The sequence below is a fragment of the Arachis stenosperma genome, chromosome 3 (genome assembly GCF_014773155.1).
Source record: "Arachis stenosperma cultivar V10309 chromosome 3, arast.V10309.gnm1.PFL2, whole genome shotgun sequence".
NCBI classification, from domain to species: domain Eukaryota; kingdom Viridiplantae; phylum Streptophyta; class Magnoliopsida; order Fabales; family Fabaceae; genus Arachis; species Arachis stenosperma.
In genome coordinates this window covers 101,780,860-101,807,665 of record NC_080379.1, presented here as the reverse complement: position 1 = coordinate 101,807,665, position 26,806 = coordinate 101,780,860, and the positions used below count along the sequence as shown (strand labels likewise).

The following is a 26,806-nucleotide window of genomic DNA, read 5'->3' as shown; positions in this document are numbered from 1 at the left end:
TCACTTTTCCAAGTCTCATTACCAAATAACTTGGTCTTTTCACTAGGATTTTCGTCCCTCCTCCTTGTGCATTCGGCCATATTGACTATGTCAATGGCTTTGCACTCTCCTTGTGGATTCTCTTCTGTATTGATTGGGAGAATACTGGGAGAAGTTTCAATGACTTTCTTACTCAGCTGGCCCACTTGTGCCTCCAGATTCTAATGGAGGATCTGTTTCACTCATGAAACTGAAACTGGCCTTGACAGATCAGAGACTACATGGCTAAATTAGAAGTGTTTTGTTCAGAATTCTCTGTTGTGCTGAGAAGATGATGGATATGGCTGCTATGCCCAGCTATTACGTCCACCATTGTTAAAGCATTGTGTGGCTTTTGTTGATCCTTCCATGAGAAATTGGATGATTTCTCATGATGGGTTATAGGTGTTTCCATAAGGTTCACCCATGTAATTAAACCTCTGCCATGGCAGGGTTCTCAGGATCATAAGCTTCTTCAGAAGCTGCCTCTCTATTACTGTTGGATGCATGTTGCCATCCATTCAGATTTTGAGAGATCATGTTGACCTATTGAGTCAACACTTTGTTCTGAGCCAATATGGCATTCAGAGTATCAATTTCAAGAACTCCTTTCTTCTGAGGCATCCCATTATTCATAGAATTCCTCTCAGAAGTGTACATGAACTGGTTATTTGCAACCATGTCAATGAGTTCTTGAGCCTCTTCAGGCGTTTTCTTCAGGTGAATAGATCCACCTGCAGAATGATCCAATGACATTTTCGAAAATTCAGAGAGACCATAATAGAATATATCTAAGATGGTCTATTCTGAAAATATGTCAGATGGACATCTTTTGGTCAGCTGCTTGTATCTTTCCCAAGCTTCATAGAGGGATTCACCATCTTTTTGTTTGAAGGTTTGAACATCCACTCTCAGCTTGCTCAGCTTTTGAGGAGGAAAGAATTTGTCCAAGAAGGCAGTGACCAGCTTATCCCATGAGTCCAGGCTATCCTTGGGTTGTGAATCCAACCATATTCTAGCTCTGTCTCTTACAGCAAAAGGGAAAAGCATGAGTCTGTAGACTTCAGGATCAACTCCATTCGTCTTTACAGTCTCACAGATCTGCAAGAACTCAGTTAAAAACTGATAAGGATCTTCAGATGGAAGTCCATAAAACTTGCAGTTTGTTGCATTAAGGCAACTAGCTGAGGTTTCAGCTCAAAGTATTAGCTCCAATGGCAGGAATGGAGATGCTTCTTCCATCAAACTTGGACGTTGGCTTTGTGAAGTCACCAAACATTCTCCTTGCATTATATTATTTCGGCTGCCATCTCCTTCTCTGTTCGAAAATTCTGAAAGGTTACCTTTAGAATAATTTAATTTAGCTTCTCTTAATTTCCTCTTCAGAATCCTTTCAGGTTCTGGATCAATTTCAACAAGAGTGCCTTTTTTCCTGTTCCTGCTCATATGAAAGAGAAGAAAACAAGAAAAGAAAGAGGAATCCTCTATGTCACAGTATAGAGATTCCTTTATGTTAGTAGAAGAAGAAAGGGGTAGAAGAATGAAGAAGGAGATTCGGATTTTTTTTGGATGAAGAGAGGTGAAGAAAAGTGTTAGTAATTAAATAATTAAATAGAAGAAGAAAAGAGAAGGGAAATTTCGGAAAAAAAAATTTAAAAAGAGGTTAGTAATTTTCGAAAATTAGAAGTAAAATGTAATTAAAATTTAAAACATGAAACAATTAATTAATTAAAATGAACTTTTGAAAAAGGGGTGAGATATTTTCGAAAATTAGAGAGGAAAAAGTAGTTAGGTGGTTTTGAAAAAGATAAGAAACAAACAAAAAGTTAGTTAGTTGATTGAAAAAGATTTGAAATCAAATTTGAAAAAGATAAAAAGATAATAAGTTAGATAAGATTTTTTTTTTAAATCAAATTTTGAAAAAGATAAAATTTTTGAAAAAGATCAAAATAAAAGATAAAAAGATTTAATTCAAAAATTTTGAAATTATTTACTTCACTAACAAGAAACTACAAGATAAGATTCTAGAACTTAAAGATTGAACCTTTCTTAATAAGAAAGTAACAAACTTCAAATTTTTGAACCAATCACATTAATTATTAGTGAATTTTCGAAAATATGATGTAAAGATAAGGAAAAGATTTTTGAAAATAATTTAAAAAATGTTTTTGAAATTTTCGAAAAATAAAAAAAAAGATATGATTTTTGAAAAAGATTTTGAAAAGATAAGATTTTTAAAATTGAAATTTTTGACTTGACTTGTAAGAAACAACTAATTTTAAAAATTTTTGACCAAGTCAACCCAAAATTTCGAAAATTTGGAGGGAAATAAGGAAAAGATATTTTTTTATTTTTGAATTTTTAATTATGAGAGAGAAAAACAACAAAAATACTCAATGCATGAAATTTTTAGATCAAAACAATGAATGCATGCAAGAATGCTATGAATGTCAAGATGAACACCAAGAACACTTTGAAGATCATGATGAACATCAAGAACATAATTTTGAAAAATTTTTGATGCAAAGAAAACATGCAAGACACCAAACTTAGAAATCTTTAATGCATGGAAAATATGAATGCAAAAATGCACATGAAAAACAACAAATAACACAAAACAAGAAAACATCAAGATCAAACAAGAAGACTTACCAAGAACAACTTGAAGATCATGAAGAACACCATGAATGCATGAATTTTCGAAAAATGCAAGAAAAGATTTTTAAAGCATGCAATTGACACCAAACTTAAAAATTGACTCAAGACTCAAGCAAGAAACACAAAATTTTTGATTTTTATGATTTTCTAATTTTTTTGGGATTTTTATTAATTTTTTTTCGAAAATAAAGTTTGTAAAAACGAAAAAAAAAGAAAGAAAAATTTTGAAAAAGATTTTTGAAAAGAAAATACCTAATCTGAGCAACAAGATGAACCGTCAGTTGTCCATACTCGAACAATCCCGGCAACGGCGCCAAAAACTTGGTGTTGTTGCCGGAAAAAACTTGGCACCATTGTGGGTGGAAACAATGTTTGAATTGTTGTTCGAAATTGATTGTTCCCGGCAACGGCGCCAAAAACTTGGTGGACGAAATTGTGATCCATGTTCTTTGTATTTGTATGAAGTCATTATTATGGCACCGGTTGAATTCACAACTCGTTCAACTAACCAGTAAGTGTATGGGTCGTCCAAGTAATAAACCTTACGTGAGTAAGGGTCGATCCCACAGAGATTGTTGGTATGAAGCAAGCTATGGTCACCTTGTAAATCCAGTTAGGCAGATTAAATTGGTTTATGGTTTCAAAAATAGAAATAAGAAAATAGAAGAAATAATAAAAGGGATAGAATACTTATGCAGATTCATTGGTGGGAATTTCAGATAAGCGAATGGAGATACTGTATGGCCAAGAACGCCTACTTCCTACTGCTTCAACTCAATCCTTCTTACTCCTTTCCATGGCAAGCTGTGTATAGGGGTTCACCGTTCGACGATGGCTACTTTGAATCCTCTCGGGAAAATGGTCCTCTGCGGTTGTCACTCGCATGGCTAATCGTCTGGAGGCATCACACTGGCCGAAGGCTACATCCCATCCTCGCAGTGAAAACTACGCTCACGCGCTCTGTCACAGCACGGCTAATCACTGGTTGGTTCCGCTCCTACTGGAATAGAATCCCTTGATTCTTTTGCGCTGTCACTAACGCCCAGCACTTGCGAGTCTGAAGCACGTCACAGTCATTCATTACCGGAATCCTACTCGGAATACCACAGACAAGGTTAGACTTTCCGGATTCCCAGGATCCTACTCGGAATACCACAGACAAGGTGAGACTTTCCGGATCCTCATAAATGCCGCCATCTATCTAGCTTATACCACGAAGATTCTGTTGGGGAATCTAAGAGATATGCTCCCGGCCAAAAGTAGAACGGAAGTGGTTGTCAATCACGCGCGTTCATAGGTGAGAATGATGATGAGTACCACGGATTATCACATTCATCAAAGTTAAGTGTAACGTATATCTTGGAATAAGAATAAAAGAGAATTGAATAGAAAGTAATAGTAATTGTATTGAAACTTGAGGTACAACAGAGCTCCACACCCTTAATCTATGGTGTGCAGAAACTCCACCGTTGAAAATACATAAGTAAAAGGTTTAGGCATGGCCGAATGGCCAGCCCCTGTGATCTGAGAACTAATCGTCCCAAGATGTCAAATACATTAGTTAAATGTTCTATTTATAATAAACTAGCTCCTAGGGTTTACATGAGTAAGTAATTGATGCATAAATCCACTTCCGGGGCCCACTTAGTGTATGTTTGGGCTGAGCTTGATCAATCCACGAGCTGAGGCTTCTCTTGGAGTTGAACTCCGAGTTATGACATGTTTTGGGCATTCAACTCCGGATCATGACGTTTTTCTGGCGTTTAACTCCAGACAGCAGCATGTACTTGGCGTTCAACGCCATGTTACGTCGTTAATTTCCGAATAAAGTATGGTCTATTATATATTGCTGGAAAGCCCTGGATGTCTACTTTCCAAGGCCGTTGAGAGCGCGCCAATTGGAGTTCTGTAGCTCTAGAAAATCTATTTTGAGTGCAGGGAGGTCAGATTCCAACAGCATCAGCAGTCCTTTTGTCAGCCTTTTTCAGAGTTTTGCTCAAGTCCCTCAATTTCAGCCAGAAATTACCTGAAATCACAGAAAAACACACAAACTCATAGTAAAGTCCAGAAATGTGAATTTAACATAAAAACTAATGAAAACATCCCTTAAAGTAGCTTGAACTTACTAAAAACTACCTAAAAACAATGCCAAAAAGCGTATAAATTATCCGCTCATCATAGTAATAATTCTAAATTGTTATGCTATGTTTAGGCTAATCCACACATTCAATGAAGGATGAAATTGCTAAAAAGACAATATTTTGCAATAGTTGAGATGATGGGCATGGCTGGGAGTGGATTTAGTTGGAACGACAAAGATAAAATGATTGTGGTGGAGCGACAAATTTTCAATAAATGGAAGAGGGTAAATTATAAACAACTTTTTTAATACAAGTTTATTTATCTTAGCTTTTTAATATTTATTGCTTATTTATTTTTCTTTTATTTTTAGTCTCATCCTAATGCTAATGGCCTTTACAATATACTATTTCCACATTTAAGGAGTTGGGAATAGTATTTGGTAGAGATAGGGCTCAAGGAGGCAATGCAGAAAATGTAACTTAAGCAGCTGCTACAATGGAGGCTGAGCGCGAAACAACCTTGAGTGATCGGTAAGTGAATGAAAACACCCAGGTAAATTCGAAAGAGACTGAAATGGAACATGATGCTGATTCTCAAGTACGTAAGCAATTGACTCTAATTCATGTACATAAATTCACTTATTGTTGACCTGCTGCTGTGTGCTTTCTTGGATTTTGAAGTGATTCTTCATTAGTTCAATAGTTACTATTTTTCTTTTATTCTTCATTAGTTCAATAGTTACTATTTTCTTGATTCTTGATTCACTTATTTATATATTACTCGCTTACATTTACTTTAACTTGTGACTGTGACTGTGATCAGCCTTAACTATTCCCATCACGTTGAGCATTTAGATAGCAATACTGATCTTCATTTCTGTGAAGTATAATAACAAAGAAGAAAAGGATATGAATGTAATTATGCAAATAGAATTAGAATCAGGGTAGCTAATATTCTATTAGGTTTTGTTTAGTTAGTTTGTGTTGTTAGTCTTGCTGGCCAAGGCAGAGGTAATGCTTGTATATACAAGTGTAGAGCATGTATAATCAGTTAGGCTACTTGTTCTTTATTTCTACTGAAGGTTGTGGTAGGCTTAGAGAAGGGGGGGTTGAATCTATGCCTTCCTTTTAAGTTGCTATTTTGACCCTTTTTAATCAAAGTTACAAATTTGATTCTGTTTGAACTCAGCAGCGGAAATTTATGAGACAATTTATTTTTGTCTCATGAATATCAGAAAACAGAACATGACAGAGAAGAAAAAGCTAACACCAGCATATATCCTGGTTCGGTTGCTTTGTGCTATGCAACCTACATCCAGTCTCCTCCACAACTATGGAAGAATTTCACTATAGTTAACAGTATTACATACACCAATTTCACACTCAAGTTCTAACCTAACTTGACATTGGCTATGCTAACACTCAACTATTCACTCTTAGTGCTATCCCAACTAAAAATGGGATACCAACAGGTACAAGATACAAGACACTTAATCAACCTAAAGAAATCAGAAAACAACCCTAGGCTTTTCTCTCAAGTGTTTCACTCAGTCTTTTTCAACTCTTGGCTTTTTCTCAAGCTTTCTCACAATGCCTTTTCACTCAAGAAATTACAGAAAGATAAGCTTAGAAAAGTACATCACAATCAGAAAAACATGAAGGAGATTGACTTCATCAACAACCTCTGTGCTATGCGAAAAACCAGATTAGCAAGCCTCTGATTAGTCTTCATACTGGCGGAATGCACCTTTGAATAGGTTACACTGTCCAGTTAGTTGAACTTCTTCAAAGAGCTCTCTCAGAACAAACACCTCAAGTTCACTGGTTATCTCTCCTTCCTCAGAATGAACAACAAGCTTCTTTTTATCTCCTTGCATGTTCCTTGATTCTTCCTCCAAGGTCAACATCTTGAGCCTTGAGCTTCACCAACCCACAAGCTCACTTTTCTTCTCAATCATCAAAAGTAGAACCTTTCCTTCTGACTTTTCCAACTTGACCGAAACCCATGAAGGAGTAACCGAAATTGTTTTCCAATGGTCAACAAATCTGAACCATAGAGATGCAATTTGGTCCCCAAGAATCTTGTGATCGTGGATTTGTAGCAGTGAAGAACAGAGATCAACTTTTTCTTTGAATGCCATTTTTGGATAGAACAGAGAGTAGGGAAGAAAGGATGAATATCTGATGCTTGCAAGATGAGATGGATTACCTTTCTTAAGCTTGATTTGTATTAGATTTTCTGCTTTAGCTTCTGTGCTTCAAGCTTAGATTTTCTCTTTCTTGCTTCTTTGGTTACTGGCTTATGGAGGAATCTTTTCTTCTCTTTCTTTTTGTTACTTTACTGAAGTCTTGATGTGACTTGATTAGAGAGGAGAGGAACGTTGCTTTGGTTGGAGCAAGATGGTGGGAAATTAAAAACAATTTCAAGCTTGGATTGGGTTCTTCTCTTTTTGGCCCGTGGTGCCTTGCTATGCTTCTTTGATGAATTTGTTTGATATGAATGACTTGGGCTTGTCTTTATTCACACTTTCCATTCAGCCCATTAGCTTTGTTTTGTTATTCATTCAACTTGGGCTGCCAAAATTGAATTATGGCCTGCAACATAACATAATTAGCAATGTGTACTTATTAATTTAACAACTCTAATTTTATTTTGCCAAAAATAATGTTTGTCATCACTAGTTAATTTAGTTAATTTCTTAACTCAACAATCTCCCCCTTGATGACAAACATGATCTAAGCAATAAGCAAAAGAGATGAGTTTGAGTAAGGTTTAGAAACTCCCTTTGATTTTTGTCATTTGCTTTTATGTTGCTCCCCCTGGATAAGTCTTGTACCCTGCAAAAAGAGTTAGAGCACATAACTAAGCACTAAATAAACTGTCAAAAGTGCAAAGATTAAAGTTATTACAGTCATCCAAATGAAATAGTGCAAAAGTAATGAAAGAAACAGAAATCATGAGACAAAAAGAGAGCAGCAGCAGTTTTCATGAGACAATTTTAGGCATCAGAACCACCCCCTCCGAAGCAGCTTCCTCTTCAACATCGGTGGCAATGTCTTCATCATTATAATATTATCAATGAAGGTCATGAGCACAGCCACCCTATCTCTTGATTTCTTCAAGAAGTTCTCATGCTTGCTAGCTAGCTTCCTTTGTTCCTTGCTCATGGCAATTAAGTGATTTGATGTGAAACAAACTCTTGAGCAACATCCTTGCTACATTCAGCAGAGCATTCTTCCCAGGAAATGGAAGTACCCTCAGTGGAGGGGAGGAGGAGAGTCATCTGGGATGTATCTTCATCATCATCACTAGAACCACTCTCTCAGATCGAGTTGGTCCTTTTTGCTGTTTCACTGAACCACCCCCTTTTAGGTATGAATGTTTATTTTCATAATCCTCATTGACAAGTCAACACCAAAAGTCTCAATATGCAAGTCAAAAACATGCCATAAGGTAGGCTTTATCCTTCACACTTCTAACAGAATCAAACATGTATCTAGCCATCAAATAGGCAAAAGATTTCTGTTTTAGTGATTAGGCATCAAAATGAGTGTTCGTGTAAGAAACCCTTTGATATGAACCACTTTGGGAATTAAAATGTGGTGATAATACGATGCAACTGAGCACGTTCATATCCTAGGCTTTGTGAGTGGGTGTGATGCCATCAATTAAAGAAACATGTTCACAAATGTGAGCAAGAGCATCATGGTACGAGATACCAACACCTTCATCCCACTTCACAGATGTATAGCACACGGCCCTACATCAGTGTACTTCAAGGAGTCACTGATTGTCTCATTATTCAAGATAATGTCTCTGCCCTTAACATAAGAATGCACGGTTCCTTCATGGTAAGTCATGTTTGCATAAAATTCTTTGACTAACTTAGGGTAAACTGGTTTTTTGATTTTGAAAAGGTGATTCCAGTCTAAAAATTCCAGATTTTCAACAAAAGGAAATCCTTTCTTTTTCAAATCAGGTAAATCAGCAAGAAAAGAGGGACATAGATGACAGTACTGAATAACTCCCTCATAAAAGTCATGGTTCATTGCAGATTTGAAACAATGGGGTTATAGTCTGAGTGAGATGTCATGAAGTGTGATTTGTGAGCAAAGGGATCAATGTCTGGTTCTCTAACAGATGTGAGAGGAACTCGAGTTTTACCTCTTTGAGACCGTGATGGAACAGACCTAGACTTTGGTTGTGTGGACTCAGGTGGAGGTTCTGGTGCTGCAGGTTGCTTCCCTTTGGATGAACTTGGTTTTGATGATTCTGGCTTTGATGGTGTGACTTTCGGTGGTGGCGTCGGCTTGGCAGAGGCAGGGAACCTTGGAGTGTTCTTGGTCTGAGCCATGGGGTCACAGTGAGCAGGAGAGGTAGGAGGAGAAGGTGAGGGAGTAAAGGTGGTGTCTTGAGAACGGGTTGATGGTCTAGGAAAACCTGGAAGTTTATGGATTTTCTCACGAGGTGCTCTTTTGGCAATGACTTTCTTCCTCATTTTAGTTAAATTGATGCCTTTGATGGAAGAGAGATAGTGGTGTGAGAGGGAAGAAACCGAAGGGTTGGGGAGAAGTTATGGAGGGAAGAGATGGAGTGTTGGTAACCGTACCCAAAAGCAAATTTCCAAAACCATGCAACTGCATCACCATTTGAAATGACTTGACAAGACATGACATCATAAGGAAAAGATTTATTTGATTTTAAAAAGTAATTTTAAATTTTGAAAGGCAATCAGCATTAAATTGAAACTCCTTTTGGACCAAAGTCAAAAAATTAAGTTTGCCAAAAAAAAAACTTTCGGGCCACAAAAAATTTTGAAGAAACTTAAACACACAAAAATAAGAAAGCAAGAATGTAACATTCATATTGGGCCCAGATGTGGTTTGAATTAATGAATCACATAGGACTACCCAGATCTGAATAGAGGTTGGCCCAGATTGATTTTTCGCTAGCAATAAGCCCAGAACACGCTGACTTGAGGGAAGCATTCATCATCTCCCCAGAATTGTCTCATACCTGTTCATGAGACAAAAAGCTCCAGCAAATACATCAGCACTTTTCAAATAAGGAATCATAACTCAAAATTCCTAGACACATCCTAAGCATGCAGAATCTATCCTCAGCTAATGGTTTTGTAAAAATATCAGCTAATTGCTCCTCTGATTTAACAAATTGAATGCAAATATCCCCCTTTTGGACATGTTCTCTTAATGAGTGAAATTTCACTTCAATATGCTTAGTCCTAGAGTGCAAAACTAGATTTTTAGAAATATTAATGGCACTCATATTATCACACAAGGGTATTTTCAGCCTTTATTTTGTAATCAGCAAGCTGTTTTTTAACCATAAGAGCTGAGAACAACAAGAAGAAGCTATATACTCAGCCTCTGCAGTGGAAAGGGCCACTGTTGGTTGCTTCTTACTTGACCATACATTTAAGGACTTCCCAAAGAAACAACATAAACCAGAAGTGCTCCTTCTATCAACTCTATCACCAGCAAAATCTGCATCACAAACCAACTGCAAAAATCATCACTTAGGATACCAAAGACCAAAATTGGATGTGCCATGAACATATCTAATGATCCTTTTAACAGCCAAAAGATGTGACTCTTTTGGTTTGGATTGGAACCTAGAACACAATCCAACACTTTGCACAATATCGGGTCTAGAGAAAGTTAGGTACATAAGAACCAATCATCCTCTATACCTAGTCTCATCAACATCTTTCTCATTTCTCCCTTATCTAATTTAGAATTCGGGTGCATGGGAGTTCCCATGGGTTTGGCATTTTCAAGGCCAAATTTCTTGACTAATTCCTTGGCATACTTTTCTTGATGAACGAAAATACAATTTTCAGTTTGTTTAATTTGCAGCCCAAGGAAAAAGTTAAGTTCACTCATCATCTGTCAAATTCGCTTGTCATGAGTTTCCAAATTCAGAACAAAGGGATTCATTAGCTGATCCAAAAATAATGTCATCAACATATATTTGGACTAAAATAAAGGAATCATTTGAATTCTTGATAAATAGAGTTGTATCAGTGGTGCCTCTTTGAAAATCATTTTTCAAAAGAAAAGAGCTAAGTCTCTCATACCAAGCTCTAGGAGCTTGTCTTAAACCATAGAGAGCTTTAGACAATTTAAAAACATGATTAGAATGCTCTTTATTTTCAAAACCAGGGGGCTGCTCCACATATACCTCTCTATCTATCACACCATTCAAGAATGCACATTTCACATCCATTTGGTATAATTTAAAACCACAAAATGCAGCATAGGCTAAGAGAAGTCTTATGGCTTCCATTCGGGCAACAGGGGCAAAGGATTCATCAAATTCTATGCCTTCTTCTTGGTCATATCCTTGTGCCACTAGCCTTGCCTTGTTTCTTGCAATGCAACCATCTTTTCCCAACTTGTTCCGGAATATCCACTTGGCCTTGGAACCAACGTCCACACTTGGTTCTTTTCAAACTCAAGGAGCTCATCCTCCATAGCTTTAATCCAAGAGGTGTCACTAAGGGCTTCCTTGACGTTTTGAGGCTCTATTTGTGAAAGAAGGGCAATGTTTGAACCTTCATTTGCCTTTCTAGTGGAAGACCTAGTTTGCACTCCATGAGAGACGTCCCCAATGACAAATTCCTCAGGATAATTCTTCAAGAATCTCCATTCACGAGGTCTGGTGGACTTGGATGCGGATTCAGTCACCAAGGGATTCTGTGTGCTGCTGTCTGCAGAATTTCCTTCAGATTCATGAGACAAAATGGAATTATCTCTTGATTTTTCAGTATTTGCTATTTCTGGTTCAGCTTGTCCAGAATTTTCTTTTCCATGATCTTGAGCAGTTTCATCCTCCTTTTGAGCTTGATATCCTGCATCACAATCTTCCAAAATGCTTTGCACCAAGTTAGTGTCACAAAATGTAACGTGTATGGACTCCTCAATAATTCTAGCATCTTGATGATAAACCCTATATGCTTTACTAGTTGTGGAATATCCTACAAACAAACACTCATAAGCCTTTGGATCAAATTTTCCCAAATTTTCTTTGTTATTTAAAACAAAACATTTGCATCCAAAGATGTGCAAGTAATCTAAGTTTGGTGGATAGCCTTTCCAAAGTTCATAAGGGGTTTTCTTCAAAAATTTCCTTATGATTGTTCTATTCAAAATGTGGCAAGCTGTGTTAACTGCTTCAGCCCAAAGGAATTTTGGAACATTACTCTCACAAAGCATAGCTCTTGTCATCTCTTGAATACTTCTATTTCTTCTTTCCACAACACCATTTTGTTATGGTGTTCTTGGACAAGAGAAGTTGTGAGATATTCCAAATTCCTCACAAAAGGATTCAAATAAATTATTTTCAAATTCAGTTCCATGATCACTTCTTATTGAAGAGATTTTCAAATCCTTTTCATTTTGAATTTTCTTGCAAAAAGGTTCAAAGGCCGAAAAGGCTTCATTTTTATGTGCAAGAAATAAAACCCAACCAAACCTAGTGAAGTCATCCACAATTACTAAACCATAATGTTTACCACCTAGGCTTTGAGTTCTTGTTGGACCAAATAAATCAATGTGTAGCAACTCAAGTGGTCTTTTAGTAGAGATGTCTTTATTTGGTTTAAAAGAACTTTTTGTTTGTTTTCCCATTTGGCAAGCATCACAAGTGATGTCTTTGTCAAACTTTATCAAAGGAAGACCTCTTACTAATTCTTTCTTTACAAGTTTGTTTATTTGAAACATACTTGCATGGCCCAATCTCTTGTGCCACAACCACTTTTCAGATTCTTTAGAGTGAAGACAAGCTACATTTTGATCCTTTAGTTCATCAAGAGTGAGTCCATACATATTATTGAAACGCTTGGCAACAAACATCACTTCATTTGTTTTTTCATTAACAACACAGCATTCAAGTCTTTTGAAAACAACTAAATATCCTAAATCACACAGCTGGCTAATACTCAAAAGATTGTGCTTTAAACCACAAACTAAAAGCACATCATCAATGAAAGTAGATTGCTCATTACCTACTTTTCCAACTGCAATGATTTTACCTTTGCCATCATCTCCAAAGGTCACAAAACCTCCGTCATACTTATTTAGTTTGATGAAGTAGGTTGACCTTCCAGTCATGTGCCTTGAACATCCACTATCCATGTACCACATGTCCTTTTTGTTCTTGGATGCTAGGCAAATCTGCATGATGAGTTTCAAGTAGCCTTAGGTATCCAAATTAATTTAGATCCTTTGAAGTTAATCCATCTTGGTTGCCCAAGTGCATTGAAATCACAAACAACATTGTAGACCTTGTTTCCTACAACTCTCTTTTCAATGAAGCATTGTGCATATGAGTGACCAAATTTTTTGTAATTAACACAATGATTTTCTGGTGTGTGTCGCTGAAACTTGGGTGAGTTAAATTGCTTGAAGTGATTAAATGGTTGAAATTTTCTGGTTTTTGGAGGAGATGCATTTCTTTTGACAAACTGATTTTTGTTATAATTATTCCTCTTTGCAAAAATGTTTTCACCAGAATTTTTTTGAATATTTTTACCTTTCGAAAAAGTGGTTTTGTTGTAAAATGGTGGTTTCTTGAAATCATCCTTATTTTTTGAAATGTAACCCAAACCTGGCCGGTTTGAACTCGGTTTAGTTTTTGGTGAATGCTCAGTTTCACTTGTGTATACTTCATCAAATTTTTTTTCAAATGTTGGAGCATTTTCAACACCAACTTTGTTTGGTATAGTTTTGGTATTTGATGAAGTAGCCACAAACTTTATAGAGGAAATATTAGAAACTGCATCTTCCTTGGCTATGTAGCCTAAACCAGATTTTTCAAACAAAGGTCTTTGACTTGCAAGTAATTTATCCAAGTTACTAGAACTTTGAGCGAATTTTGCTAAGTCACCATTCAGCCTTTTAATTTTATCATTTAATCTTTCATTTTCAGCAATCAACTCATGAGAAGGATCCACAATGTGCTTTCCTTTTAATTTTTCAAGTTCAGATTTTAGAAATCTGTTTTCTTCAATGATGTCCGAAGCACATTCAGTTTCCTTTACTTTTTCCTTTAAAAATTCATTTTCAGCTCTTAACACATCTCTTTCAGATCTACACTCATTATATTTGTCAAGCAGTTTTGATGTATTTAAAGTGAGATCATCAATAATAGCATGCAAGTCTTCAATGGTTAAATCATAATAGTTTACCTCATCAAGATTGTTGTTTCCAGCCATGAAACAGTCCTTGTTATCTCCTTCAGATTCTTCTTCTTCATTTGAGTCATTCTCAAGATCCTCCCAAGCTGCCATGAGTACTCTCTTCCTTTCCTTCTTTCCTTTGTCCTCCTTTTTGAGCTTTGGGCAGTTTGACTTGAAGTGTCCAGTTTCCTTGCAATGATGACACATCACCTTGCTTAAGTCTATCTTTTGCTCCTTTGAACTTGAACCTTTGTATTTGCCCTTGCTTTTCATCATCCTTCTAAATTTCCTAGCAAAAAACAAAAACTCGTCATCTGAAATACCATCACTAGACTCACTTTCTTTCGGTTCTATTTGTGACTTGAGGGCTATTCCCTTTTTCTTTGAGTCTGTGTTTGTGTGTGTGGCTTCATAGGCAAGGAGTTTTCCTCTCAGCTCATCATAGGTTATGGGACTTATATTGTTACTCTCGGTTAGGACAGTGGCAGTGTTTTCCCACTCTTTTGTGAAACTTCTAAGGAGTTTTCTCACCAAGGTTTGTTCTGCATAGTTTGTACCCATAGCATCAAGGTTGTTGATTATGATTGAGAATCTCTCAAACGCTTCATCAATGCTTTCTCCATCCTTCATGCTAAACATCTCGTACTCTTTTCGCAGCATATCAATCCTCGTTTCTTTGACTTGTTTAGTGCCTTCATGTGTAACCTGAAGTTTTTCCCAGATTTCTTTGGCTGTCTTGCATCTAGACACCTTCCGGTATTCTTCAAAGCTGATAGCACAGTGAAGAAGGTTGATTGCTTTAGCGTTCAGTTCTATCTTCTTCTTGTCATCTTCATTCCATTCAGCTTCTTCTTTCGGAGTCACCACTCCATCAGCACTTGTTTTTGTTGGGATCTTGGGACCACTCACAACGATCTTCCATAGATTGTAGTCAATGGATTGGATGAAGATCCTTATCCTTTCTTTCCAGTAGGAGTAGTTCTTTCCGTTAAAGAAAGGTGGCCGGTTGTTTGACTGGCCTTCAGTGAGGGTGTAGGCAACTGTGGTTGTGCCCAGGTTGTTCGCCATTGGATCTTTGCTCCAAGCTGTTAAGCTTGATTCTTGAGACCTTAGCTCCTGATACCAATTGAAGGTTGTGGTAGGCTTAGAGAAGGGGGGGGGTTGAATCTATGCCTTCCTTTTAAGTTGCTGTTTTGACCCTTTTTAATCAAAGTTACAAATCTGATTCTGTTTGAACTCAGCAGCAGAAATTTATGAGACAATTTATTTTTGTCTCATGAATATCAGAAAACAGAACATGACAGAGAAGAAAAAGCTAACACCAGCATATATCCTGGTTCGGTTGCTTTGTGCTATGCAACCTACATCCAGTCTCCTCCACCACTATGGAAGAATTTCACTATAGTTAACAGTATTACATACACCAATTTCACACTCAAGTTCTAACCTAACTTGACATTGGCTATGCTAACACTCAACTATTCACTCTTAGTGCTATCCCAACTAAGAATGGGATACCAACAGGTACAAGATACAAGACACTTAATCAACCTAAAGAAATCAGAAAACAACTCTAGGCTTTTCTCTCAAGTGTTTCACTCAGCCTTTTTCAACTCTTGGCTTTTTCTCAAGCTTTCTCACAATGCTTTTTCACTCAAGAAATTACAGAAAGATAAGCTTAGAAAAGTACATCACAATCAGAAAAACATGAAGGAGATTGACTTCATCAACAGCCTCTGTGCTATGCGAAAAACCAGATTAGCAAGCCTCTGATTTAGTTCTTCATACTGGCAGAATGCACCTTTGAATAGGTTACACTGTCCAGTTAGTTGAACTTCTTCAAAGAGCTCTCTCAGAACAAACACCTCAAGTTCACTGGTTATCTCTCCTTCCTTCAGAATGAACAACAAGCTTCTTTTTATCTCCTTGCATGTTCCTTGATTCTTCCTCCAAGGTCAACATCTTGAGCCTTGAGCTTCACCAACCCACAAGCTCACTTTTTCTTCTCAATCATCAAAGTAGAACCTTTCCTTCTGACTTTTCCAACTTGACCGAAACCCATGAAGGAGTAACCGAAATTGTTTTCCAATGGTCAACCAAATCTGAACCATAGAGATGCAACTTGGTCCCCAAGAATCTCTTGTGACCGTGGATTTGTAGCAGTGAAGAACAGAGATCAACTTTTTCTTTGAATGCCATTTTTGGATAGAACAGAGAGTAAGGAAGAAAGGATGAATATCTGATGCTTGCAAGATGAGATGGATTACCTTTCTTAAGCTTGATTTGTATTAGATTTTCTGCTTTAGCTTCTGTGCTTCAAGCTTAGATTTTCTCTTTCTTGCTTCTTTGGTTACTGGCTTATGGAAGAAGCTTTTCTTCTCTTTCTCTTTCTTACTTTACTGAAGTCTTGATGTGACTTGATTAGAGAGGAGAGGAACGTTGCTTTGGTTGGAGCAAGATGGTGGGAAATTGAAAACAATTTCAAGCTTGGATCGGGTTCTTCTCTTTTTGGCCCGTGGTGCCTTGCTATGCTTCTTTGATGAATTTGTTTGATATGAATGACTTGGGCTTGTCTTTATTCACACTTTCCATTCAGCCCATTAGCTTTGTTTTGTTATTCATTCAACTTGGGCTGCCAAAATTGAATTATGGCCTGCAACATAACATAAATAATTAGCAATGTGTACTTATTAATTTAACAACTCTAATTATTTATTTTGCCAAAAATAATGTTTGTCATCACTAATTAATTTAGTTAATTTCTTAACTCAACATCTACCAATATTGAATAATCTTCTTCAAGTTTATAGTTTCATCATCTCGAACTTTTTTCTTTCTTTCTTTCTTTCTTTTTCTTGCAACACACTCATCGATGTTGCTTTCAATTTTAGGAGCCTCCAACTCCTGATGTTCCTACTGCTTCTGGTGCTTCTACTGCTCCTAATTTTCATCTATAGAAAGGAATAAAAGAAAAAGAGGGAGCAAAAGTGAGAAAGTGATTGACATAGTAGCATAATCAATTAAAGATATGAAAGGTGCTTATCAAGAACACACAGCCGTTTTAGTTGATATGGTTTCTTGTTTTAAGCATGAGAAAGAAAGAGCTAAGCACAAAACAAAGTCAATGGCACTGTTGAGGGATTTTCCTGGTTTGAATGTTGAAGATAGAATGAAGGTTGACCTTAACATTATAAGGGACAATAGTGTGATCGACACGGTGTTTCAACTTCAACCAGGAGAACTTTTGCCATTTTTAAAAAAATTGATTTAAATCTTGCTATTTTTGAATTTTTATAGATTATATTACATTGTCGATTTTTAAATATTTAATACATGTGTTCAAATGTTGAGATTTGTTTTGTACAAGTTCAATTATGAATTATGAGACGAATTATAGATTATGAGATTTTTGGAAATTTAGATAAGTATTTTGTGTTAATTTAATTGTGATATTTGGTATTAGGGATATTTTAGTAAATTTAATTATGATAATATTAATTTTAATTAAACATTTGTTATTAGGAGTATTATAGTAAATTTAATAGTAGAGATATTTTTGTAAATTCACACAAAATTTTAATATAAAAAAATAATAATAATCGATTAGTTTTATATTTAATTTTTTAAGAAAAATAAAAAATTTGATATTGGAGATATTTTTGGAAATAAAAATAAATATTTTTATTTAAAAATAATTATATTAAATTTATCTTGAAATATATTTATATTTAAATTTTTTCATGTATTTATCAAGTTTAGTTATTAACCTTTTAATTTGAACGAGTAAAAGTAATTTTAACATATTAAACATATTTAATATTAGGGATATTTTAATAATAAATTTTAAAAAAGTAAAATCAATAATAATTTTAATTAAACACATTCAATATTAAAAATATTTTAGTAAATTTAAAAATAAAATAAAAATAATATTTTATTATATTTATATTTATTTAAAAAATTAAAGTCTAAAAAATTTAATTAAATATATTTTATTTTATTTTATTATATTTATATTTTATTATATATATTTACTAAATTTAATCATTAATATTCTAATTAAAAATTGTAAAGACATTTTGGACAAAATATTCACAATTTCCAAATATACTAAATATGAACTAAACAAAAACTAAAATATTTTTAGGCATATTATTAATATTCTATGAATTTTATTTTTACAAACCAAACATAGGAAAATTATATACTTAGTAATACTATTTTAAAAAATCATATTCCTAATAATCATATTCTTAGACATAAAAACTAATCATTCAACTAAATATACCCTTAATGTGTGTAAGTGAATGGGTGTGTAGGTGTGGATATAACCAAAAAAAAAAAAGAAAGAACACAACCAGAACATAGGCGCTACTGTTGTTTTTTTTTTTTTTTTCTTTTGAATTCAAAAGAACACCAAAACTTGCACAATATGATAAGAAAACCAACGCTTTGATGCTTAGACGCCTTTTATTTTATTTTTTTTTTTTTTTGGTTCAAATTGAAAAATAAAAATGGAAAGATATAAGTGAAGAACCAAAAAACGGAAAGATATGACGCAAGAATGGAGAAGATGTAGTAATTTTTTGTGAGGGTATAAAAAGAAAAAAATATAAACAAACAGGGATTAAGCTAATACTTGAAATTTAATATCAAACAATATTTGACGAAACTTAGGATAAGATAAAAATAAAAAAAAGAGAATTATTTTACCTCAATTTGATTTTCTGAACAGTTAAGAAAATTATTTTATTTCTTCTATTCACACTAAAATTTAAAAAAAAATTCAAATTTCATTCATCAAAGTTAAAAAAAAAATTGACTACAAAGTTTTAAAATTTTTATCTCTCTTAATTTTAAAATTCTAATTCATAAGTCTACTAAGACAAAGTGTACCAAATTATGATTAGACCTAAAACGATAAAAAAATAATGATTTAATTATTTTATTGGTTTTTTAAATTTTACTAAATTTTTAATTAAGTTTCTATATTTTTTATTTTTCATTTAGGTCCCTATAATGATTTTAATTTTATAATTAGGTCATTTCTAATGTAAAAAATATTAGAGCTGACTGAATATTTCTTTGCAAATTAAAAGTATTTATAGTTAAAATTTTAGCTAGATCTTTGACCGTATATATTTTGGGAGAAATATTATGTTAATTTTAACGTTTTCGATATAAAAATAAACTAATTATAAAATTAAAAGTAGTATAGGGACCTAATTAAAAAAATTTAAAATATAAAAACTTAATTAAAAATTTAGTAAAATTAGAGACTAATAAAATAATTAAATTTAAAATAAATATTAATAAAATGATATATATTTAATTTAACTTCATTAATAAAACTTTTTAATATAACTTAAAAATAGTAAAATCTTTAGTTTTTTACTGTTATTAATTATTATGTTGATTAATTTTTAATACATATCTTATATAAATAATTTAACTATATTTACAATTTTTTTAAGTTTTTAAATATTACTCTTATAATTAGACCAATAGGACAGTTCTTAATTTATCTTACGAAATTCGTATAAATATGTACGAAGATACCTTCTTTATCAATTTCAGTCATTACTGGCACATGTCGGAAAAACAGGCACTTCATTAATAATTTTAATTCATAAATTTGCATGTACATTATTATTACAACTCAAACTTAGTAAATATTATTCTCCACATAAATAATTTGATATTTAATACATTCGGAATTTTTCCTTTGTTTTCTCGAAAACCTCCTCAGCAACAATAGCCTCATTGCCATCAGCTTTTTTAATCTCTAACTGCGCTTTCTGATAAAATCCAGTACCACGCAATGCATCAGCAATGAAATCATCGAACCCAATCGCAATTGCTGCCTCAGCTTTTGCCCCATATACCAACCTCTGTATTAAGAAAAAATAAAAAATAATAATAACTGATTTAGTGAAAAATGGCCAATAACTTTGATGGGGTATCACACATTATTAATATGATTATATAACTTTTAGGTAAAATCATTTTATATTAATTATCCTGGTTCAATAGAACTGCTGTATGTCCAAAGCTCACTTAAGTGAAGTAAGTTTTTTTCCGATTTACAATATCCATCATTATTTCTATTTTTACCATTCATGCAATGTTATGCGCAATTAACAATAAAACATTTATAATATGAATTAGTTAATAAGTTAGGGCGTTTCAATAAACAATTTTGTAATCAATTTGAGATTTTAGGTTGTTTAATCAGTGCAAACAATAAGGGTGACAAATATTATGTACCAGAATAGTTAATAAAGAGGGGAAAACGAAAATTCAAGGCTGTTTGATTTGAAAATTTTTTTAATGTTTTTTATCTTTAATATTTAAAAAAGAATAAAAAACAAAGTATATATATTTTACTTCTAACCTTAACTCTTGAAAGGTGGATTGCACCAAAGCACATGGGACATGGTTCACAAGAAGCATAAATTTCACACTCTGAAAGTTCTATCTGCTTAAGTTTTCTACAGGCCTGTAAAATCAAATAATTAATTACGTCAATAAATTTCACCCAAAAATCCATCACTTAAAACAAATTAAGTTTTCTGCACAAAAAGCATTAAGATGGACCCTCTGATTATTGCAATCAATTGTCATTTTGTATATATATAATTTTTGGGTGTACTATTGTCACTTTGTTTATGATTTTAATTTTTTGATGTATTATCAATTTAAAACTATTTTATACGTATATCTTATCACATAACATCACATTATCACCAAAAATAACTAATTTTTATATTAATCGTATAAATGATAATCTAAAAGAATATATAATTATACGATAATATAAAATATTTTATATTGTTAGTACATCAAAATTAAATTTTTTGTTTATTATTTTTGTAAATTTTCTTCTCAAAATTGCAAGTGTTATTAATAAATCCGAATAAAGTAGTCTTTGACTCCTTGGTGTCAATTTATTGTCTTTGAATTCATAAAAGTGAGGTAACATTGTAGTAGTGAGTTCTTTACTACAATCCCTATTCCATGTTCATTCTAGTCATATTGATATTATTAAGATTTTTTTTCCTTTCACAAGATAATATTGAGACTTTAAAACAGAACAACTCCCCTGAGGCATACCGCATGCATATAAGATTGGTTAGTCATAATCACGGATACTATGCTTATGTATTAAAAAAAATTAGAAAATTCGCATAATAATATGTTATTATATAAAACAAAAATTTTAAAAAAATGATATCCTTCATTGTCATATGTGATAATTTCAAAGAAAGGTAAAAAGAAAATTGGCATAATTTCAGCCATTTCTATTAGGACTCTACTCAATCTATAAGATATTATTAGTGGCAACGTTATGGATCAAAAATAGATGATTAGAGCATACTTAATGTTCGATTTCAGTTGAATTTTATTTTGGGTCTTATAAAATATCATATTAATATTTATAAAATTATATATCATAAATAATAATAGTAATTTAAGATTAAATATGAGATTTGTCATTTTAATATTTGATTTTAATTCAATTTAAACTTTATATAATGTAGTAAAATTTAATTAATTTTTTATTAAAATAAAATCGTTTCTCTATACTAAAACTGATCTCAAAGATAGATCTAAGTTAAATTTTAGAGAAGAACCAAAAATTAATTTTACAATGCAAAAAAATTAAAATAAAAGTACTAAAAAGAGTAAATTAAAAAGCTAAACTAAAATTTATATATAATTTATGAAGAAAAGTTAAAATGAGGGGCATTGCCCCCGACTTATGTGAGGTTGCACTTCTAACTGATTTTATTTCATTAATCGTCTTTAATTTAATGTGGAGTAAAATTTGAAAATAGAGTTATTTTCTATTGATGTCAAATTTAAAATTCTAAAAATATTCAATTTGGAATCATACTTGCAATATTTTGGAATCTAGAATGAAGTTGAAGTATTAATTTGTGATAAGATAGAATACATGTACCTTTTCGAGTAATAAGATCGTTAAAATGGATCAAACATATGGGTTAGTCCATTTATCCGATTAAATTCAACGAAAGTTTTTATTTTTAAGCTAAATAGATTCAGCCCAATTAAGCTAAAAAAATTAATGAGCTAAACGAGCACTTCACACTTTTTTCAATGTATCACTTAATTCAATCTGAAGACTTGCCCATCCACTAAAAAAATTCTATTAGTTTAAACTTTTTGGCTCTAAAATGGGTTTTTTTTTTTCTAAAATTTTTTAAGCCTAAAGCTATATTTTTTATCCTTTATTTTTTAATAAAAAAAATACGGACTAACCCGTATAACTTGTGAGGCTAAGTTCAAACCTAAAACTTAAGACCCATAAACAAACTAAAATAAGCAACTCAATCGAATTTTGAGTATAATATCTTAGTCTATTAGCATTTTTCTTAAGTTTTCAATGCTCAACTTTTCTTTAAGTCGGTTATAATTTTTGTACTCACAACAACCAATCACCAGATATATACTCATTCTTGAGAGCCTTTTCAAGTTGCTCGAAAAAATTGTGGCTATTTAGTTACTCCATCCATTTTCAAATAAATATTCGTTTGAACAAACAAATTTATTTAAAAAATTAATGTATCCACTAAAAGTGTATAATAATCTAACCTCTCTTATTACAGTTACTTCTGCATGAGCAGTTGGATCAGTGTTCCTTAAAACCATGTTGTGAGAAGCAGCAACAATTTCATCATTACAAACAATAATAGCACCAAAAGGGCCTCCATCTTCACATTCAACACCTTTATATGCTTCTTCAATGGCTTTCCTTAAAAATTTGTGGTCTCTGTCTTTTATTGCTAATAGTAACAATAATAATATAATATTCATCAATGTCAACATCACAAGCATAGTAATTAATTAAGTGCTAATATTATATATATAATAGATTCTAAGATAAAAATATTTTTATGGCTGTGTTAATTATATAAGTGTTGTTAATATTAATGTCACATTTTTCTATACTTTGATCATATTTTATTTTTACTTTTTAAATTAAAAAACATTATGAAATAATTAAAAAATATTACTATAATTTAGCAATACTTTTTAAAATACCACCGACAAAGTTATATATGCTTAATGTATCATAATCATACACACACTAAAACGATCCTATATATATATATATATATATCTTGAAACAATTTTGCATTGATACTTTCTACCAAACAAGAAAGGTTAGATTAGAGGCATTACCTTCTTTGTGGCCAGCAAATGCAGAAGCTACAGCAACAGTTCCATCCTTAGCTTTTATAACTGTAATTATTTTTTTTTAAAAAAAAAAAGAAGAAAGGGTAAAAGAAAAGAAAAAAAATGCCAACAAAATTGGATTGATATATTATTAGGGCGGCTTAGACTTAGTTATACATGTCACATTTTATGCAAGTTGAAGAAGCTTTTTGGCCTTTTGGGTATATATATGGCTTACAATTTGCATATATAATATAATAAAAACAAATTATACCATGATATAGAGTAATATATAAAAAAGAAACAAATTATTGAGGCAATTTAGAGTGTAACATTATGATTAAACATACCATAATATAATTACAATTATTGCGACTATAATGTAAATATACGTTTTATTAAAATAGTGAGGCAAATTTTATGCTTTAAAAGTTAATTGGGTATAATTCTTCTCTAGCTTATACCGAAAAAAATTGCTTGAAATGAAAAATTAAAACGTCGTATGTATAATTGTTTAGCTCATTCACAAAAATAAAAGAAATTATTTGAAAAAAGCTATAAATGGTCAAATTGCGTTTTAATTTTTAATTAATTTTCTCACTTGTTTTCTCTCTTTTACTATTCTATCAATATCTCTCTCATTCATTTATTCTAACCATGTTTCTTGGCTGGTAACTGAATAAAATTAAAACAGGACACTATTTTAAGAGCAAAACTATTATAGTTTATCATACTTAATACTCATACACATCATGCCAAGGTATCCTAATAATATTGATTATTATTTGAAAACAAACTAATATGTATACTTAAACAAGAAAATTTAGATACCCAAAGAATCCACGAAAAATAAAAAAGATGGAAGCAAAATTAGAGAAAAGCGATGAGTTATGGAATTTCAAGGAAGAAAGAAAAAAAAGTGAATGTTTAACAATTAACAGGAAAATGACAACTGTGATAGATAAAAGAGAGGGTGGGGGAGTAGTTAAGTGCATACCATTAATTTCTTCCATAACAGTCTTCATCCCAGTAACGAATCAAAAGAGCAATTGGATAAGATAATTGGAAAGCTTTATTGTGTTGGATATGAATGCAAAAATCACTGGACCTTGAAAGGCTATATATAGTAAGATTGATGATGGCGATGATCAAGAAGAACAATCCAAGAATCCGGCACAGAAGAGAGAGAAAATGAGATCCGCCATGATTGTAGAATATGGTCCCCTCCTACTACAGTGAAAGTAAATAAAAATTAATTTTTTTTTAATTATATATTGTGGATAATTATGTTTCAAAACTTAATTTTTATATATGCGCGGTCAAAATTTTACAGAAATAATAAATAATAAATTGTGTATTACCACGTCAAAAGAGCAATTAGTTAATTTTGACTACTTATTAAAAAGTCATCTAATCTATTATATATTATATATTATTAAAATCGTTTTTTTTCAATTAATAATATAGTTGATGTGACATATTTTTAAAAATATTTTTTAATTTATTTTATTTTATTTAATTGAGATAAATATGAAATTATTTAATATTTTGTTTTACCAAATTAATTATAACTAATTAATTATATTAATTATTTGATTTGATTTAAATAAATGAATTAATTTTATTTTAATTTATATTAATTTTTTATCTTATGTATTTTGATTAATAATTTTTAAAAGTATTATAATTAATTATTTATTTGATTTAATTAAAATAAATATCAAATTATTTAATTTTTTGACTACATTAATTATAATTCATTAATTATACTAATTATTTGATTTAATTAGAATAAATAAATTGACTTTTTGTTTTAATTTATATTATTTTTTTGTCTTATGTATTTTGATTAAGAGATATTCTTTATATCCAAGCAATTTTAGCATCTAAGTTCATCCAATCAATTTTAGGTTACGCGTTTTTTCCGCTTTTCTTCTTTCCTTACGCTTCTTCTCTTCTTCTTCTTCTCTTTTCTCCCTCTCTTTTTCTTCTTCTTCTTCACCTTCTTCTTCGCGTTCCTCCTCCTCCTCATTCTCCTCCTTCTTTTTCGCATTCCTTCTTCTTCACGTATTTTCTCTTTATCGTCATTCTTTTATTGTTGTTACTGCTTGTATTTTTTTGTCTTTTCCTCCTTCTCTTCCTGGTGAAGAAGCAGTAGAAAGTGAAGAGGAAGAGTTTTGAATTGTGTAGAACAGAAATGAACCGAATATATTATTATGGTGAAACAATTGTATAATACTAAATGAATTGAACATTATCAATTATATAAATTCAAATTCGAATAGCTTTCTGCATAATGAACCGAACACGTACTCATGGTGAAACAAATGTATAGTACTGAGTGAACGAAACATAATCCATTATATAAAATCAAATTCAAACATCTTTCTGCATAATAAACCGAACACGTACTTGTAAAATTCGATCAAACCGTAATTAATTAAATAATAAATAAAATAGGAACGAATATGGTTAGAAAATTTAGCAATCGGAATTTGATAATTTAAATATGATATTTGGACTCAATGAATTTTTCGGAGTCGGAAAACATAGTTTTCTGAATAAAAATGCGCATTGAAAATTTGACCGGTAGTATTGGATGAGATCTGTCCGGTACTGTGGTTGAGAAAATTAATTAGAAGTGAGTAATTTTAAGAAATAAGAATTTATAATTTTGGAAGATAGAAATATTTAAAATACGATTTAAAACTCTAATCATAAAGGTTTTGGCCCAAAATTGGGCCAACGGACTAAACCAAGTGAACCAGACCCAAGTGGACCTGAAACCCAACATATATAAACAGTAGTTATGAGTACTTCAGCTCATTTACCCTAAAGAAAGGGTGTGGGGCGGATAGAGAGAAGAGAGAAAGAAAACCTAGCTTTTCAAACTTCAAATCACCATAACTTTCTCTCCGGAACTCCGATTGACGAGCCGTTTGCGGCCACGCGTCGCTCTTCTTATCCTCTACAATTATTTCTAAGTTTTGTGGTGAATATTTTGTTTTTCTCTGCCCAGTTTTGATTTTTTCCTCTGAAAACATGATTGGCTATGGGTGTTGAGTGATTTTATGATTTTGATTATTTAGGAGTGCTCTAGTTTGAGCCATTGGTGAGTTCCATCAACCAATTTCATGGGTTAAGGTAAGGAACCCTCTAACCCTTGTGATTTATCAATTTTATGAACTCTAGGTTGATTATAAGTGTGAAAATTGATTATGTTAGAGTATTGGGTGATTTTGGTATACAATTGGAAGATTGATATTGCTTGTGGGGCCTTGGTGAGGCTTGAAGCTAAAGGTTTGTGGATACTTTCAAGAAGCATCTCAATTATTTTGGCTACAAGGGGTACGGTTTAAGTTTTATTTAAGTACGTGTGGTGTGATGATAATTCCTAGGCTAGATGTCCCTAGGATTAAGTTTGGATTATGTAAATAGTTGGTACTAATATGCATAGTTAGTATATAATGTGAATTAATGATTGGGTTGAGAATTGTGTGAATTTGTATGTTTGGTGTGTTGAGAATTTGATGAATTGGATAATGAATATTAGTTTGTAGAATATGCATTAAATTGTGAATTTGGACTGGAGTCCGGAAAGAGGTAAGGAAGGTAAGTTGATGTGTGTATTGTGTAATGATATAAGAG

At 32.5% G+C, this 26,806-nt stretch overlaps 2 protein-coding genes across 2 annotated transcripts; both read right to left on the bottom strand.

Annotated features, from left to right (window-relative positions):
• Positions 1-8,803: 8,803 nt before the first annotated feature.
• Positions 8,804-9,256, bottom strand: LOC130966492 (proline-rich receptor-like protein kinase PERK2). Its single transcript, XM_057891303.1, has one exon. It carries the CDS (start codon positions 9,254-9,256, stop codon positions 8,804-8,806), a length of 453 nt encoding a protein of 150 aa, XP_057747286.1.
• A 10,299-nt stretch (positions 9,257-19,555) lies between these two features.
• On the bottom strand, positions 19,556-24,351 carry LOC130969937 (guanosine deaminase-like). The gene is made up of 5 exons (XM_057895858.1): positions 24,156-24,351; positions 23,165-23,224; positions 22,574-22,764; positions 20,352-20,456; positions 19,556-19,848 (listed from the first exon to the last, which is right to left on the bottom strand). The coding sequence occupies exons 1-5, from the start codon at positions 24,181-24,183 to the stop codon at positions 19,660-19,662; spliced, it is 573 nt and encodes a 190-aa protein (XP_057751841.1). The 5' UTR covers positions 24,184-24,351; the 3' UTR covers positions 19,556-19,659.
• Positions 24,352-26,806: the final 2,455 nt, after the last annotated feature.